The sequence below is a fragment of the Falco cherrug genome, chromosome Z (genome assembly GCF_023634085.1).
Source record: "Falco cherrug isolate bFalChe1 chromosome Z, bFalChe1.pri, whole genome shotgun sequence".
NCBI classification, from domain to species: Eukaryota; Metazoa; Chordata; class Aves; order Falconiformes; family Falconidae; genus Falco; species Falco cherrug.
The window spans coordinates 16,514,455-16,532,834 of NC_073720.1; the positions used below are offsets into that span (position 1 = coordinate 16,514,455).

At 42.7% G+C, this 18,380-nt stretch overlaps 1 protein-coding gene across 1 annotated transcript; it reads right to left on the reverse strand.

Moving 5' to 3' along the window:
- Positions 1-2,070: 2,070 nt before the first annotated feature.
- Positions 2,071-16,988, reverse strand: CCL28 (C-C motif chemokine ligand 28). Its single transcript, XM_027797540.2, has 3 exons — positions 15,899-16,988; positions 4,207-4,333; positions 2,071-3,392 (listed from the first exon to the last, which is right to left on the reverse strand). The coding sequence occupies exons 1-3, from the start codon at positions 15,960-15,962 to the stop codon at positions 3,236-3,238; spliced, it is 348 nt and encodes a 115-aa protein (XP_027653341.1). The 5' UTR covers positions 15,963-16,988; the 3' UTR covers positions 2,071-3,235.
- Between the last annotated feature and the right edge of the window lie 1,392 nt (positions 16,989-18,380).

Genomic DNA, 18,380 nt, shown 5'->3' on the forward strand with positions numbered 1-18,380 from the left:
GACTTTAAACATGGCCACTAAGGAATAGAGTCTGCGCAGAGACAACTCCTCAAGGACATTGTGCAGGCACGAGATATGTAAATGAATTCTCAGAATTGTAATGAATATGTAAACTATTTCCCAGAAAACTAATGAATGGGTATGAGTGCAGAAGAATGGCTGCAGAAGCATGGCTTTAGAATCTCTGAAGATCTGCACAATCCAGGCCTGGTATTAGAACAGGCCTGTAATCAGAATTGTACTGAAGTTGCTGTGCTGAAGTTAACAAGAAAGGTAGCCTTGAGCTATTCTCGAATCCTGAGACCAAGTAATTATGTTGTGCCAACAGGCCGTGGCTGTAACAAGCTACAGCTGCTGGGAAAGCAGGTGCAGGGCCAAGAAAGATGGGGACCCGTATGGGAAAATAGGGAGTAACAAACTACAAGGCTGAAGCACAGCAACACAATTAGCTACATGGATAGAATGCTTATTTTAGTCATGATAATTAGGGGTGTGAAACCGCGCGCTTAGGGACTACTAACCAACTATATTTCTGCTTTACAAATATGCATGTGTATCGGTTCTATATAAGTAGTGTCAGAGTTGAGCAAGATGCATAACTCATATTGAGCGTCTTCTTGACTCCGGCGAACGCTTCTTCCAACATATGAGTAGCTTGTGTAAAGGAGGGGGAGGGACTGAAAAGTCCCCCCTGTGTGCATAACTTTGGTGGAGCGATCCCCCACGCACCCAGCGCTGCCGAATAAAGATAACCTCTGCTCGCCTGCATATTGCTGACTGATTCTTCAAATCAGTTTTCAGATGCAGCCAGCTACATCTTTAGGCACCTAAACCCATTGAAAAGAGAGCTTTAAAAGCCAACATTTTCAGGGAAAACAAAGCCATGTGCCGTAGTAATCTCTTCCACAAAATAAGATGTTGAGATGACTTTACTGAAAAGAAAGTATTGATTTTATTTTGTTGCCAGGTACAAAATAGCAAAGGTCAAAAATAATGCTTAGGTACGGAGAGTGTAAAGTCACTCAAGTGAAGGTCTGGAAACTGTAAGATGTTTTTTTTTAATGTTTTTTGTATGTCAGGGTTCAGGGATAAATGAAACTGTACCAGACAGTAGACCTTTCAAGTGTGGTTTTGATACTTCATGTACCAATAACAGGGAAGAAAGCTTTTTTTTGATTGAATGACTAGTTGTAGTTATTTCTAATTCAATTCCTAAAAGAATGCACAGGAACCCGAACATGAAACACAGTTGGCAGCTGGGAGAGGACTACTGTCATCTCATAATCTCTCAGTTTGATCTGTTGAATCCAAGAGAACCTGATGCAAGATAACACGCACTCCGAAGACCTGGGAGATGTAAACAAAATTATCAAAGACTGTCTTTTAAAGTAGGTCCAGTAAATGCAAATATTTCAATAGTATTTGAGTTGCATATCTGTCAGAGTCTTAAAACATTGTAACAATTCCAGTTATTAAAAGCTATGAAAATGTACGTAGATCACATTTTGCTGCTTTTATATGGTATGCATGAAAGGAGGAACTGCAGCAGCCTTGTAATTTCAAATACGAAGCAGTAATTGTTGAACACTTAAGAACCTAAGATCTGAGGGCGAGGAAAGCTGACAGTGCAAAAAGAGGTCATCACTAGGAAGCAGATACTGCTCTCCAAAATGGAGAGAGAACTGCAGCTGCTCTGTATTCCCACAACTGGCAGAGGACAGGTCTGCAAGCCAGGACCGTATGGAGCTTCCCAGCAGCCCGTGCCTAAACCAACAGGGGCTCCCCTCCCCTCCCCTCCCCTCCCCTTCCCTTCCCTTCCCTTCCAACAGACTAAGCATCCAGGAGTTCCCACTACTGATGGCAGCACTGCTGTGGTCTCATCTAGAGCCACAGTTTCAGTTTCTTTAAAAAAAAAAAAATACCATCTTTCTCCAAAAAACAGCTCCCTTCTTTCTCCAAAACCATCTCCCAAACCTTCCTGACTTGCCTTTACCAAGTGGCAATATTTAATGATACTGTAAGTCAGACGGTTCACAGGAGCTTTAGGCATGCCTGCGTCAGCCTGGAAAATTAGTTGCATACTTTAATCCTGTGAAATGCTGAATATGTCTGATAGAATAGGCATGGAAATTAGGATACACTCCATACTTTAATCATCACTTAGGGTACGCCTAAAAGGCCACTTGTTGCATTGATGGAAAAAACTTTGAGGAGCTGAGATGGCATCATAAACCCACCCAGACATCTGTGACTCGGGAGGGAAGCATGAAGGTAAAATCTGGAATCCAGAGAAGAACATGAAGAAGAAAATAAACAGAACTGCCAGAAACGGGAAGATACTGGTACCATAGTGCAATGTATTTCAGCAGTTTAGCATTCCTGGTGCTCTGCTGACCTGAGCTCAGGAGGACTGGATTCTGCCTAATACCCCATTCGCTGGATCTGTATGGTGTCCAGGCAGTGCAGCCCCAGGGTGCAAATGAAGTGGTGGAAAACGTGCCATTTCAGCTTGTCTCAGCCAGGGCCATACCCTCTGCCACCCCAGCATGCCGGACTCGGTGCTGGGGAGGAAGAGCTTCTGTACACATTGCGAGTCAGCGGGGCAATCCCAGCTCTGGCTCCTGGCAGAAGGCTTCCCGCGTGTCATTTCAGCAGGCAGAGGGTGGAGCTACGCCAGTGTACGTGGTGTACACAATATTCCCTAGAAACTGGAAGAAGAGTTAGATGAGCTGCCGCATCCCTGTTAGAAGGCTGTGAGCTCATCAAAAAAGATAATTATGTTTTTTGAAAAGATTACTGACTGGAAGAATAGAAACAAAACAGGCAACAGCACAAAGATGATTGCAGAGAAGGAAGAATAAGGGTCAAGAATGGGACTGGGAAAATGGAGCAATGAGAAGGAACTGCATGCTGGGTTGTTAAAATAGAAATCACAGGGAAGGTTGCCATGAAAGCAGAGTGGGAGAGAAGAGGATTTAAGTCTACCAGTAGATCTCAGAGGTACAGTGAGCACTTGCTACATGCCCTTGGCAGGAACACCTTGCCATTTGACTGCTAATCTGACCAGCATTGTTCTTGTGTACAGGTGAGGTTTTCTGCCACTGCTATCTGTAGCACATAGATATCTGAAAAGTCATGTTAATGCTGCAATCATCCATTGTTGATGAAGTCTGGTATCTTTGTTCGCAGTGCCTTATGCCATAGGTGTCTTCATCATGGGGCTTGCTTCATCACATTACTGTTTGTTTAATTTCTTTTTAATAATTTTAGTTCTTCTCTGCTTTCCACCATGAGTTTTTTTTCTGGGAATCTTGTGCTTCTTCTTCTTCATCCATTTTTTAACTTTTCTAATCCGTGGGCTCACACAGAACTTTCTGCCTCCTATGTACAGACTGCCAGAGCAAAAATTGGTTGTCAGTTTCAAAGAAAAAAATGTAAACCCCCCAAATTTTTCAAACAATCATACTTATCACTCGCCTGTGAAGACCACAGAGTTAGAAGTGGTCAATCTTAGTTTATGTTTTATACTGTGTCTACTCACTTTTTGTCTGGTTTTAAATATGTGCAAGTTAGAATTTAAGGTTTACGTGATTACACTTGTGTTTCAAAATCTGCAAAATCTTTCCTACTTCAGTGGGTCTGAAAAGAACTACAGTGCAAACCAGTACATTTCTATGGCCAATAAATACGTAGACCACTTTATCATTATTAATATTATTATTATTATTGTCATGATCATCATGCAAATATCTAGAACTAAAACATGTCCAGGATTTCTTTGAAATTTATCAATTTAATGCAAACTGTGTGATATCATACAAACAAACAAAAAAGAACAAAAAGAAAAAAAAAGAAGTAGCTTATGTACAAAAGTAAGGCTGATTTAATGAGTTTAGGCAAGGTTGGCATAGTTGGAAAAACCCAAAGAAGTCTCAAGGTGCATGAGTCATTCTTCAGTTCTGAAAATAGAGCAAGTGTCAGAGTTAGTGCAGGCTGAATAATGATCAATATTATTGAAAAGGAAATTCAATTTTAGCAGTCAGAAGTTTAAGTAGCGCAAGGAAGGACAGTTCTTAAATCACACACAATCTTGTTTTTCATTGCGTTTGTGTTAGCATCCTAAGATTCTACTTGTTTAAATGGCGCCTGATAGGTTTTAACTTGACAGTACCCCTTTCACAGTGACTGACACAAAAGGTCTCTTACATAACAGCTTCTAGGTGACACAGGCCATCAGCTCTCTGGATTTCAAACCTCTCCACTCTTCGGAGAATTCCTTTGGGAATTTCATCTGAAATTTTCATGCAACAGTTAAAGGCCCCAGGGAACAAGGCTAAAAAGAGTAAAAACAATGTCAGAAACAACAGAGATATGAAGATGACAAGTCATATTGACTTCACAGAATAACAGAATGGTTGAGGTTGGGAAGGGGCCTCTGGAGGTCATCTGATCCAACCCTCCTGCTCAGGCAGGGCCACCTGAAGCTGATTGCCCAGGACCATGCCAAGACACCCTTTGAGTATCTCCGAGGACAAAGACTCCACAACATATCCGGGCAACCTGCTCCAGTGTCTGACCACCTTCACAACAAAAAAAGTGTTTTTCTGTGTTCAGGTTGAATTTCTTGCGCTTTAGTTTGTGCCCCTTCCCTCTTGTCCTGTCAGTGGGCAATACTGTGAAGACCCTGGCTCCCTCTTCTTCATTCATTCCCATCAGGTATGGGAATGACGGTTACAATACCTTGATGAGAACTCACTTGAGCATTCTCTTGTCCAGGCTAAACATTCCAACTCTCTCAGCCTTTCCTTATATGCAATATGCTCCAGTCCCTTCATCATCTTTGGGGTCCTTTGCTGGACTCTTTCCAGTAAGTCCATGTCTCTTTTGTACTAGGGAGCCCCGAACTGGGCCCAGCACTCCAGATGTGGCCTCACTAGTGCTGAGTAGAGGGAAAGGATCACCTCCCTCGATGGTGTGACCCCCTGCTCCCAACCCCTGTTGATGTGGTTAGCATAACTAATACCATTTTATGAGGCAAGCATCCATTCTCTGTGATGATCTCTAGCAAATAACGTATTGGTTCCCTTTCCCTCGTTATCAGCCCCTGAAGGTCCTGTGAACCAAGCAGATGAACCGAACAGATTTCTTCCCTTCCGTACTGGATCCCAGCATGTACAGCTGCCTAGCATTATTCCTCCACGGATGCATGACTTTGCATTTCCCCTTGTTGAATTCAGTAAGATTCTTCTCTACTCATTTCTACAGCCTGTTGAGGTCTATCTGTAAGGCACCAAAACCATGTAGTGCATCAGCCACTGCTCCCAGTCTTTTATCATCTGCAGACTTGCTGAGGGCACATTCTGTCCCATCATCCAAGCCATTAATGAAGATGTTGACCAGTATTGGTTCCCATGTAGACCCATGGGGTACACCACTGATGACTTGCTTCCAATTTTTCTTTGCACCACTGATCACAGCCCTCTGGCCATTTGGCCAGTTTTCCATCCACCTCGCTATTCACTCATCTAACCAGTATGTTGTCAGCTTGTCTATGATGATGTTATGGGAGACAGTATGAAAGGCACTACTGAAGTAGAGGTAGACATCCAGGGCTCTCCTTTTGACCACTAGGCTAGTCACCCACTGTAGAAGGCTATCAGCTTGGTCAAGCATGATTTCCCCTTCATAAATCCATGCTGACTACTGCTGATCACTGTCGTGTCCTTCAGATCTTTGGAAATGCTTTCCAGGAGGATTTTCTCCATCACCTTGCCAGGGACTGAGGTGAAGTTGACCAGCCTGTAGTTCCCTGGATCTTCCTCCTTGCCCTTCTTGTTATATTTGCTCTCTTCCAGTCTTTAGGAACTCTGCCAGTCACCGTGACTGTTCAAAGCTAATTGACAGTGGCCTCACAGCATCAGCCAGCTTCCTCAGCACTGGTGGGTGTGCATCCCATCCGTCCCTGTGGCCTTATGTAGGTCCAGTTTTTTCAAATGCTCCAGGATTTGGTCCTCCTCCACTGATGACGTCTTCCTTGCTGCAGACTTTCCCTCTGGTCTCAGGGATTCTTGAAGGCCAGTTTGAATAGTAAAGAGTGAGGTAAAGAAGGCACTGAGTATGTCAGCTTTATCCGTGTCATTTGTCACCACTTCATGCCCCATTCAGCAGCAGGTTCATATATTCCCTTCTCTTTCTTTTGCTATTTATGTGCTTGTGGAATTCTTTCCTGCTACACACCACATCCCTTGCCAGGTTCACCTCCAGCTCAGCCCTGGATTTCCTAACCGCATTCCTGTATGGTCAGACAGAAACTCTATACTCCACCTGGGTCACCTGCCCCTGCTTCCACCTCTTTGTTCCGCACTATGTTTTTATGCTCAAGTTCAGTTAGGAGATCTGTGCTTATCCATGCAGGTCTCCTGCCACTTTGCTCTAATTTTCTGTTTGTTGGGACAGACCTTTCTAAAGCTTGGAAGCGATCCTCAAATATCAGCCAGCTGTCCTTGACCCCTTATATTCCATGGGATTCTTCCAGGCAGGTCTCTGAAGAAGTTGTAAATCTGCTTTCCTGACTTCCAGGGTGTGATCTTGCTTTTTGCCCTGCTCCATCTTATGGATGAACTCCACCATCTTATGGACACTGCTGCCTCTGACTTTCATGCCCCTGACCTGTTTTTCCTTCTTTGCAAGTATCTGGTCCAGCTGAGCACTCTTCCTTGATAGTTCCTTGAGTACTTGTGCTGGAAGATGTCATCAGTGCACACAAGAGATCTTGTAGATTGCTTGACCACTGCTGTGTTGTCCTTCCAGCAGATATTAGGGTGGATAGAGTCCCCCATAAGGACCAGAGCTTTTGAACGTGAGGCTTTTTTAAGTGGTTTGAAGAAGGCCGCATCTACTTCTTCCTCATCAGGAGGTCTATAGTAGACACCCACTACAACATGACCCATGTTGATCTGCCCCACTAATCCTGACCCATAAGTTCTCAGCAGGCTCGTCATGAATCCCCCAGCAGAGCTCCATGCATTCCTACTGCTCTTTTGTATAAAGGGCAACTGCATCTCCTTGCCTTCCAGACTGTTCTTCTTAGAAGCCCACATCCCTCCATGGCAGCACATCAGTCATGTGGTCCATCCCACCATGATTCATGATCCCAGTGAGGTCCTAGCCCTCTACTTGCATACAGACTTGTGGCTCCTGTTCGCTCCCCATGCCGCACGCATTAGTGGAAGGGCATTTTAGAGAGGTGTCAGGGGTTAGTTATCTTTACAGCTTATGGGATGAGATACCGTCCTCTCAGCTTCTCCCACACGACAGATGGGTGGTTTTGTTGTCTAAGGAACAGTTTCCTCCACTTCTCCTTATGCACACGTATGTAAAGGCTTGTTGCAGTGAAATACAGTAAAAAACATCTAAGTGCTTTATTTGTGGAAGAACACCAACGTTAATGACACAGGAAGTGTCAGAAGTATCATTTAAAAGCTCTGCCTTGTGAGGTTGAATCAAGCCCATTAGCTTTTTTCTTTGAAACTGTTAATGCTGTTGCTGGGTTTTGGTGTTTTATTTTGCCCCAAGGGATCCCATGGATGAATGTGTCTCCACTAGGGAATGATCTGCAGGTTTTTTCCTGCTTGCTCTTACCATCTTGAAAATAACAAGTCCCTGAACCCTAAAAAGCAGATCCTTAACTTTAGATTTTTTGATGACAATTACTAACAATGTGGTGCTTGATTTTCTTCTGCTGTAGCACAGAAATAGATCTTCTAAAGGGCATTCCCTCCATCAGCTCAAGGACAAGAAAAGCCATGTGGCTCAGGGATTTATCTAGTATGTGAGGGTCTCAGGATCAAAGCAGTGCTTCAGACTGAGCACAGCAAAGACCCCTGTGTCCCTGTCCATGAATTAATCTGGGAGAAATGGGTCAAGAGCCTTCTTTCTATTTGTTTTGATATTTTTTTTTCCCCTAGCTTGTAAATCATGCTGTTCCTTAAGTAATCATTTAGTCCTGGAGCGCAAGAGTCATAGAGCAAGAAAAATAAAAGCAGGAGAATGAGTTGCAGTTCCTGTAAGAAGGGAATGAGAAGTCTTTTTAAGAATTTTCCTGTGAGCAAGAAGATGGTGTGCTCTGTTCCTTACAAGAGTGCTTGCTTAGTGCTGTAGTTGCTGTAGCAAACAACAATTTAGATGCTGGCAAAGCTGTAGCAGTGAGCTTGAGGAGCCAGCAACGTAGCAGGAGTCGCTGAAGACCAGTCACACTGTCCACTGCAGCTTGCAGGGGGCTTTCGTACCGGTGAGGCTGATGACAGAGCCCTGGGATTTCACAGTTGAAAAGGAGGGTGAAAGCAAGCAGCTGGCATAGCAGTTGCCTCCTCAGCAACCCAGAGAGGATGATAAATAATCATATGGTGCAGATGGATTAATTAAAAGTTGAACATTACCTGTATTATTTCCCTGTTGTCCTTTGCTTTTGTCTTTTTTTTTTTTTTTCCCCTGAGGGCTCAAGAGAGCTTCAGTGGCACTATGAACTTTTGTTATTGCCAGTTAGCTCCTGGCAGAAGGATCACATGGGATAAAAACTCAAGGAAAGGTACCTTCTTTGAACTCGACCTGAGGTTGCCAGCTGTGCGTTTTGGAGAGGTCTAGTCCTCTGCTTCTTTGGGGTCTAGTAAACTAAAGCACTTGTTAAGCCCAACACTCTCAGCCTCCCGCGGAACAGCTGCATATTCCAGAAGGTCTTGAGATAAGACACCTGTCTCCTGAACTTTTCTTCACCTGGTTTCTCCAGTGCCTGGCTGCCATCTCTTGCCCTCATCCCACTTTACATACTCAGAAATGTCATTCACTTTGATCCTCAGACCTGAAACATCTGTTATCACCCTTTTTATAGTGCAATATACTGTACTATATAGCACTATGTTAGTCATTTGAACACTTTATAACCAAAAATTAAGAAATTAATACTGATGTACTTTTATAGCTTTATAAGGAAAAATATACACAAACTTTAAAGAAAATGAAGCAAAATTCTTGGTCCACCCAGGTGGACTTATGAGCATCTCACTGGCCACTCATGACAGACTGCCCTTTTGCCAGGAACTTAGCCAACAGGAACTGCATCTTTTAGAAACTTGTTTATCATTGCATCTTTACATACTGCTTACATAACTAGACTAGCAGTTTTAGAGTGAATTCAATTATCTGATGCTCAGTTGATCTTTGAATTGGAGCATTAAGCCACTGACATCTAAGTCATGCAGCTACACAAAAACCTGTGCCTCTCAGCCTGAGAATATGCAGCTGACTGCATGTACAGCTGGTGAATACGCCAACAGAAAGCAGACTGAAATTTTGTATAAAGTTTGAATGAGGTGGAGCTTATATTCTTGCTAAAGAGGCAAAAACATTTCTTATGCAGAGTGAGAGGCTGCTAGTAACTTTTTATTTGACGTGTGTGCTTGAGGAGGCTGTCTTGCTTTTAGAGGTTTGTGTGGGTGTTTGCCTTGAGGAATTCTGATCTGCATCATCTTTTTTGATGAAAAAGAAGCTGTCGCTTTTAAATAATTTTTGTTATTGTTGTTCTGTGCTTGAAAGTATAGTTACAGTATGGAAGACAGAAATTATCTTTGAGTCACAGATTAATACGTGACATCAGGGTCTTTTTGTCAGACAACATGAAAGTGTCAGAAACATTGTCTTGACAGAGGCAATTGTGGTAACTGGTACCTTTTTAAATGGGAATCTGTTGAAAAAGTGATTCCCCCCCTCCCCACCCCCACCCCCCACCCCCAATGTGAAGAACGCTCAGGGCAGTGAGCCAAGGAATTCCGGTATTTCCCCAGAGCCTCAGGAGAGGGGACACTGTTCTCCTGGAGCACTGAGCCATCCTGCAGCTTCATTGCCCAGTCCATTATTACTGTAACTACAATCTAATCCCACAAGTGGGAAGGAACCAGGAGGTATTAAGCAAAGCTAATGATTTCATCCCAACCTAATACCATACATTTTTTGTGGCTTCAGCAATTAGATCAGTCTTATTAGTAATAATTGGCCTAAACCATGGTTAAAAGGAAAGAACTGTGATTTTCCACAAGGATGTTTGCATGGACTTGTGTGTGCCATTAACCAAAGACATTTTTTTTCACTGCTGCTCACTTCATTTGTCTCTGTAGCTCAATGCCACAACCAGAAATCCACAGTTGCTTACCCAAACGTTATTTAGACCTGTTTTCTGACACTAAGCCTCTTTAACCAGAAAGGTAAAGGAGCCACTGAAAAAATCAGCAAGCTTAGCAATGGATCTTGAGACAGGTCTGTCCACTCAGGGACTGCTCTGCTGTTATTTCAGTGTATTATCTGTTTTGATATTTCTTCCCTGGCAAATCTCACCAGGGAAAGACCTACTCCTTTTTGAAGATTTTGTTGCATATTTTTGGGTGGCATCTATCTTCAATCTTGCAGAAAAGTCCACTGGAGCAAGTTAAGTACTTTGCAGAGTGCAAGCAAGATATTAACTAGAATAATACCTTCACTCACCTCACCTTCTCTCTCAAGGATACCTAAAAAGGACCTCCTTTGCAGATGTATGTGGCTCGCAGAATTCAATAGTCCTGATATTTTCGTTGTACTGTATTTATTTAACATGCTATGTATAGCTTTATCAATTTCAAAAGAAGTAGAGAGAAAAAGCTTTGACTTTCTAGTGAGAATAAGTTGTTTAGTACATGTGAAAAAAAACCACTTGACTTTTTTCTAAAACAAAAAAGAAAATCCCTGAAATTCTGAATTACAGTGCTTGTTGTTCAAGGAATGTAGCACAAGAACTTAAGTTTGGGAGCTTTAATTGTTTTCAAGTAAGTAATGGGAGCTAAGGCTCACATTGTGGCCAGCTTTGTGAAGGTTCATGAAAAGACTCAAATTCTGAATGAAGACTGTAAGAAGCTTTGGGTCCAGCTGGTGCGATTGATGAAGCTGGTCAGCGGGCATCCGTTCCTAAAACAGTGTACAGTTGAGAGCATTTTCCCGGGATTTCCAAGCCAAATGATGTACATGAGGGCACTGAACACGGTGGCACTGATGCCCATTATGTACTCCTGGTCCCCTCTCCAGCAGAATTTCATGGTGGAGTATGAAAACATTCTGTGTAATATCCCTTACATGGGAGATGAGGTGAAGGAAGAAGATGAAACTTTCATTGAAGAACTTATTAATAACTATGATGGGAAGGCTCATGGAGTGGAAGAAACTATTTCAGGATCAGTCCTCCTCAGCGATGCTGTGTTCCTGGAGCTGGTGAACACCCTGAATCAGTACTCGGGCGAGGAAGAGGAAGGACACAATGATTCTGAGGTTAAACAGGAGGATGGGAAAGAGGAGCTGCTGGTCACAAGGAAAACAAATTGTGGCAGAAGGTAACAAGAAGTGTTCAAAGAAGCAGTTTCCAAACGACATGATATTTACTGCTATTTCTTCTGTTTCCTGAATATGGCTTCCCAGATGACATGAATGCTCGTTTGTTTCCTCGGAAACCTGTCAAATCTTGGTGGCACGGTCATCAGTCACTTCTTAGGGTGGAAGGGATAAAAAGTTGCCAATTAGAGATTACTGTTCTCATCTGCATTCAGCTCGACCTGTTAGAAGCTCTTTTAGTAAAATGTTGCTCTTAACTGGAAAAAGATCCCCAAAGTCTGTGAGACCTGGTGAGTTTGAACTGATGTTATTGAAGTGAAGTGCTAGAGGATGATGCGCAGCAAAAACAAGGATGAAACTCTGATGGAACAAGACCTCCACAAGTATTGTTCGTGGTATCTGTCTTTACACTTCTGTTCACTTGATCAGTGTCAAGTCTCTTTGAGGCTGAAAACTTTCATTTTCCATTTCCTATCTGCTACCTGGCCAAACTCAGTCCATAGAAACTTTTTCTTATCCTTTCTGCTTTGCTGTTTTCACCATCATTCTTAAACTTGAGAGCCACGTGTTAAACAGCTGAGGAAGGCTATGTCATTTAGGGTCCAGGCAAAAAATATTAAAAGCAATTATTGCTGCCTGCTCAGTTTCTGGTGCAAGAAAGAACATTTCCCTCCTTCAGTTTCAAGCTGATATTCTTAGATTTGCCTACCCATTTATAGAAACTGTAGTGTCTGATGAAGAGCCCTCCTATGGCATACAGTAGCAGTAGCTGGTGGCTGTTCTTCTGCTCTCTGGATGTAGTTTTTAGGCAGGTAGGACTGGGTAAATGTCTCAATATGCATAGGACAGACTGCTGGCAAGAAGAAACACAGCAGTCATTGGTTCAGCCAGCCTCTTCTGTAGAAAATTTAACACAGCAAGGCAGGTCTTTGCCTTATGAGGGGGGACAGATGCAGAAAAAAGAGGAAGTGAAGCCACAAGGAAATAGATAGTGAGTGATAAAGCCATTGTGTTCCCCACCCCTGTGCTTGCGCTTAACTATGCTTGGTTTCATTTTGGCCTCTTTTGGCTGAAGATGATAGGAAAAGCTGGGTTCTTGGTAAGAATAGTAGGAAAGGTACTTTTGGTCCCTGTCTTCATTCCTGTCTGCTCCAGACCCAACCCTGCTGCCTTGTGCAGCTCTTTTCCTGGCAGGTTTCACTCCAGCAGTTAGTGTTTTGACCAGGCCTTCAGTGGTCCCTCCTGGATCCTGCTGGCAGCACAGGGGAGCCTGTCAGGACTGCTGGGAGAGCACTTAGTTGACCTTTCTGAACTGGATGTGACCCATGGACTGGTGAGTGAAAAGCCACACTGCGGATGTTCTTCCATGCAGCCAAAAAACCAGGAGGAGAGTTCTTGCACTTACGCAAACTAAGGCAGCCCAGCAAAAGTGCAAGTAGTTGCTACGCAGAATGGGTTCCCCCAACATGGTGTGTGGTCTGAGGGGCAGTGTCTCTTGCATGGCGAGATCCGTAAACCTGAGGCACTTTCTGTACCTGTGCTGAGATGTAAGATGTGCTGCTAAGGAGCCTCGAGTTCACCATGAGCTGATGCAGCTCTGCACTGATTGCACAACTTTGGCACACCTAGGGCTATTAGTAGCGGTCATTAGTGTTTCCTAATGGAACTCTTTTGCGGTTACAAAGTAGGCTTTGTACATCTGGAAACCCCCCTTTGCATTGATTAATCAGATCAATGTCTTGCTTAGTCAGAACATGAGACGTATTGAAGTGCACTGGTCTCGATACAACCATTTCCATAGACAAGTTTCAGCTCTTAATCCAGGATTGTTATTTATGAACATACAATCCAGGCTGTGTCCTTGGCAGGAAATTTACTATTACATCACCTACACTTTACATTAACTACTGAGTACTCATGTGCACATGAAGCTGCCAGAAAATGTTTCTCTCATCTAAAATGTGAGGCTGTTTTTGAGTTCACTACCTCAAAGCAGGTCTTTTCAGCTTAACCTAAAGCAAGTCAATAACTACTTCATTTAGCAGAAGGCTGTGATCCTGGTTGGCAGGTGAACAAAGGAGGATGCTAGAATCTTTGGCAAATGTAGCATAGCTCTACTTTGTAAAAACAAGGAGGCTGCTTAATAGCTGGAGGTGAGAGGGGAACTCAAATGCTGAAAAATGCTCTAATGCATCCTACTATTTTTACTGCTTGCTAATACACACAGTTAAAGCTTAATTCTGAAAAAAGAGATAAACAAAAGATAGAAGAGATCCTATACCTGCTGAAGTGGTAGAAATAACTGTAAATAAAGTACAAATCATTATATATAAACAAACAAATCATACTATAAAATTTTGTGGCCAAACCCAAATGAAGTTATGCAGTGTTGCTTTTCCGGTTCTGCTATGAGGACTGCTGTTCCTATGGACATTTTCAAGGCTGGAAGGCTGAGTAGAGATGAACAGACAGATGGGTATGTCATACAGGTCATGATTTTCAAATGGGCATTTGTCCATCATGCTATCATTTTGCAAGCTGTTTGTCCCCTGTCCCTGTCTGGGCTACAGAGCATCTAGGAAATGCAAGCTGAAAACTGGCAAAACACAGTGTAATATTGATGTGGACCAGCAAACACTAGTTTCCAATGCCTTATCAGAAGGTGAAATTTGTGCTATTCCTAGCAAAAACAAAACACATAATGTCTTGCACATCAAGATGAAAAAGAAGCTGTCATGTGAATATACATTTTTTTTCTGTAAAGCAATGCAACTTGGTAAGAGGGAGCCCATCTCCCACACTGCACAGATCACCCTCACTCTGACCAGCATTACTGGAGTAGCTAGGATATTGTAGGAATAACTTGGATAACTCCAGCTAACTCTTTAAGGAAGACTTGGACAATCTTATTTAGTTGTTATTCCTACCCTGTAGCATTCAACACTTGGTTTGGATGCTTTTACTGTATAGGAATTAGCAAATTTCTCCCTTCATATTTTCAAGATTAAATACATGTTGGAGTTCTGAAAAAGAGCTTCTGTCTTCTCAAATTGAAATTCAAACGAACCAGTCAAAGCTGGTGTATACTCTGTCATGCAGTGCTGCCCACTTCACTGCAGGTGTGGCAGCACCTGGCACTCTCACATAAATGGATGCATAATGGCCAGCCTAAGAAGCGTAACTCTAGTTAGGGTTAACCCTAAATGTAGTTCAGAACAGGGTAGGGTGTGCCTGTACCTGTGTAGCTACATTCAGTTTTGCCCATTTTTGTTGTGGGTTCTGCTGTTTGAATATTGGTGCTAAGTATGGAGCATGTTTGCATGAGGAAATTTAGGTGGTAAAGGTATTTCCCCTGGGCCACATGGTTCAGTATAAAAGAGTGTTCTAAGAGAACATTTACTTTGACCTGTGCAGGTATGTGCCAGTCCTATTATGCAAGATCTTGATGACTGGCCAGATCATATATCTAATAAAAGAGCACTTCAGAGTTTTCTCATGCCAGCAAGTGCAGTGGCCATTTTAACAGGATAAAATTTTAAGGCAGATTTTGTCCATGTGCTCTCTAAATTTTCAACAAACTCCACAATTCCTACTCCTACTGAAACCGGTGGAGCTTGAGAAAGGAACATCTCAAAGGCTGAAGTGCTCCAGAATCTGAGTTATGTTCTCTATGAACACAGCTTATTTTACAGTAGAAAATTACAAAGGAAAACTAAGAATTCAAGCACAGCACTGGCTGAATTTTTTTTTTAAATTTTTTAATTTTGATGAAATGCAAGAAGACAAAAGCAAGTGTTACTAGATTTCCTGACTCCTTGAGATGTGCTGCACCAAACGCAGAGCAAATCTGCATGTAAAACTGCATTTCTGCTGAGAGAGAAGAGTTATGTGAAGTTTGCATAAAAATCTTTTTTAAATCTTTGCCATCCAGGGCAATTTCACTTTAAAGGAAAAAGACCAAGTGGTTTTCTGAACCTATTCCCTCTCGAGAAGCTTTGAAAGGAGGAAAATGCAGCTGAACTAGAGAGACCCCTTTAAACAAACAGTGACATTTTCTTAGGTGTTCCCTCAGGAAATCACTGCTTTAAAGGTCTTATACCTTCAGCAGTTAAAATCTCTCAGCAACAATGTTCTTGATAATGTTTGCTTTGACAAATAATCCACTTGGCTTTTCCTTGCTTAAGTCATTTTATGGAATCATAAAGTCCCCATATCTGTTGTGGAAACATCAAGGAAACGCTCAGGTGAAGCCCTGACTTGACTGAAGCAAATGCCAATTGTTTTATGCAGTTTAAGACAGCCTGGTTCCACTTTTTAAATCTTCCCATGCTACAGCACAGACCTTTAAGCTATCATCTGCGGTTCCATATGGAGCTGCAGAGGCTCAAGCAGACGCAATGCCAGGTGGACACCCTTTGGGGTTTTTTTTCTTCTACTTTTAGGGTATAGAATAGGGTACAGAAGTATAGAAATAAAGTACAACTTTACTTACTCTCGGATGTCTGACCAACCACGACTGCCAGAACAGCCAGAACAGTGACGAAGTTCAGACCCATTCCTCCTGGGAGCGGTGGAAGCAGAGCCCCGGAGCAGGCGGTGAGCTGCAGGAACTAACACCTGACCCTACCTCCCAGCTGCCAGGGATGAACGTGACTCAATGCCCAACCCTGAACAGCAGCTTGAGTCGCCTCCTTCCCATGTGGCGCTATGGACTTCAGCAGCATTCCTCTTCTCACCTGTAGATGTGTGGCTAAGCGTTTTGCCAGATGGTAAAATAGGCTATTGTTCACATAGTACCCCAAGATTATACTGCCTTACGGCCAGATCCTTGCAGCCCTCCTCACTGATGAGACTCTTCAACAATAGCAATGCCAAGGAAGGGTATAAAAACTTCAGAAACAAATATTTGCAGGATTAAGGCAGAAGAAAAAAACAACCCTCTGCTATGATGTATCATCTCTGTGAAAGCCAAACATGCAACATCGTGGGCCAAACCTGCTGTAGCATGAACAGGCATAATGTCAAGAAGACCCAAGCCTTGGACTAGCTTTGCATCCGACCTGTGCATTTTCAGCCTGTAAAGACCCTGAGCAAGGGCTGTATTATTTAGCACGTTGTACTCCCTTATCCCGTTTTTGCCCATTGGTAGTGCAGCAGCCGTGGTGTTTGTGCAAATTTGCAATGGTTCTGGTGAATGACAGCTGGAGAGAAACTGCAGCTGGTGTGTCTCCCTCCATTTTCCCCCTGATTCTTATTTCTGCAGCCCATTTAAATAATTTCTGTGATACCAGAGGAACACTCAATCTGCACAAACATGTAGCTTTCAGCTGGGGGGCAAGGGGGAAGATGCATGTGTGGAGGCTGACAATTTCTGTTAACACTTCTGTGAGTGGCATTGGGAAAATCTTTCTCTGACTCATGCAGGTGATGAGGAAAAATGTCTCTGGGGAAAATAACTCCTCAAATTTCCCGCTAAACTTGACATACATGACAGGTCCAAATCTTCTAAAAGCCTAAAAGATTACTCTGCGGTCTCTGAACTGAACACCATGGCTGTATGGGTAGCAAGCAGTTGCCATATTTTGCCAAATTCTGCTACTGCCACTGCAGTGCAGGCTGTCTGCTTTGACCTTTCCCAAGGCTGAACTAGAAAAATCAGTCAGGGAAGTCCCTGAACTGCTCAACCAACCTCATCTTTGCTCTGGCTCATTACAGCCACTCACTATTCCTCAGTTTCCAGAATAGAAGGTAGAAGAAATGGCTAACCTGAGGGACTTTATACTTACAATGTCCCAACACCAGTTTTGCAATTCTATCTAATAATAAATTAATACAGTGCAATCAAACTTTCTGGCTATCACAGTTCTACTTTATAACTCTTGGTTTCTGCCTTACACTGTTATCTACCAGGATAAAAGAACCAGGCAAATGCACAGTACTATACTTTCGAACAAAAGTCTACTGTTAAGAGGAGAGAGAGTAGTAGATAATGACCTGTGCTGTTTAAAGTATGATTTCAGGGAAGTTATTTATGTTGAAATCAACAAGCTGATTCATTGTCACCATTTAATTACAGTGAAAAATCTGTATTATAAAAGCTAAACCACCACAGCCAGAGCCAAGACAGCTCAGAACACCTTTATTAATATGAAAATAGATGAAGACAAGACTGTTAGCAGCATTAATGTCCTTCAAAGTAGCACAAAGAGGAACAAGCTAGATTCAAAGAAATACAGTGAGACAGGTGTTACTGGAGTAACAGGTTAAAGAAACAGCTTCAATCAGTGTTAGATTTTGTATTGCAGCACCTGCTTGACACTGCAAAATGGGGTGCTTTGTGCCCTTGCAGTTGGTTCTGATAAATGCTTCCCATGGGATCTTCAGATACAGTTTTAAAGGCCTGATACAGATTACAAAAGCCTCACCACAGTAAGAGTATGGAGCACGGCAAGCTGTAGCAGTGGTGGGGACATGGGAAAAAACAAAGCACTCAACTATTTTTAAGACCAGTTACTGCAGTGGTAAGTCCAAAGTGTTCCCAGGTGGATGCTCAAACACACACACACGTGCTGTGTTCTCAAAAACACAGAGTAAATACAGATACCTGCAGAAACTAATTTCTCTGTTGATGGCAGTGAGCTACAGCATACTGAATAAAACTTCCTTCTTCAGTCACATTACTCAGTTTGAGCTCAAGTTTCACATTGTATATTCCCTCAGAGTTCATGGTGCCACTTATAGGTCCAAAATAAAGTAAATGTCTATTTACGTCGGTGGGAGAGTGCAGCAGGGAAACTATGACTGTCAGACCCGGAACATGCTTCCCACTTTATGGAGGCTATATAACATGTCAGCAATTAAAAATGCTAAACCTATTAGAATAGGACAAAATGCAAACTGAGGAAACAACTCTGCTTTGTGAGACTGAGGAATTAAAAGCAAAAATAAACTCAGGGAACAATGGCAAATGCTGT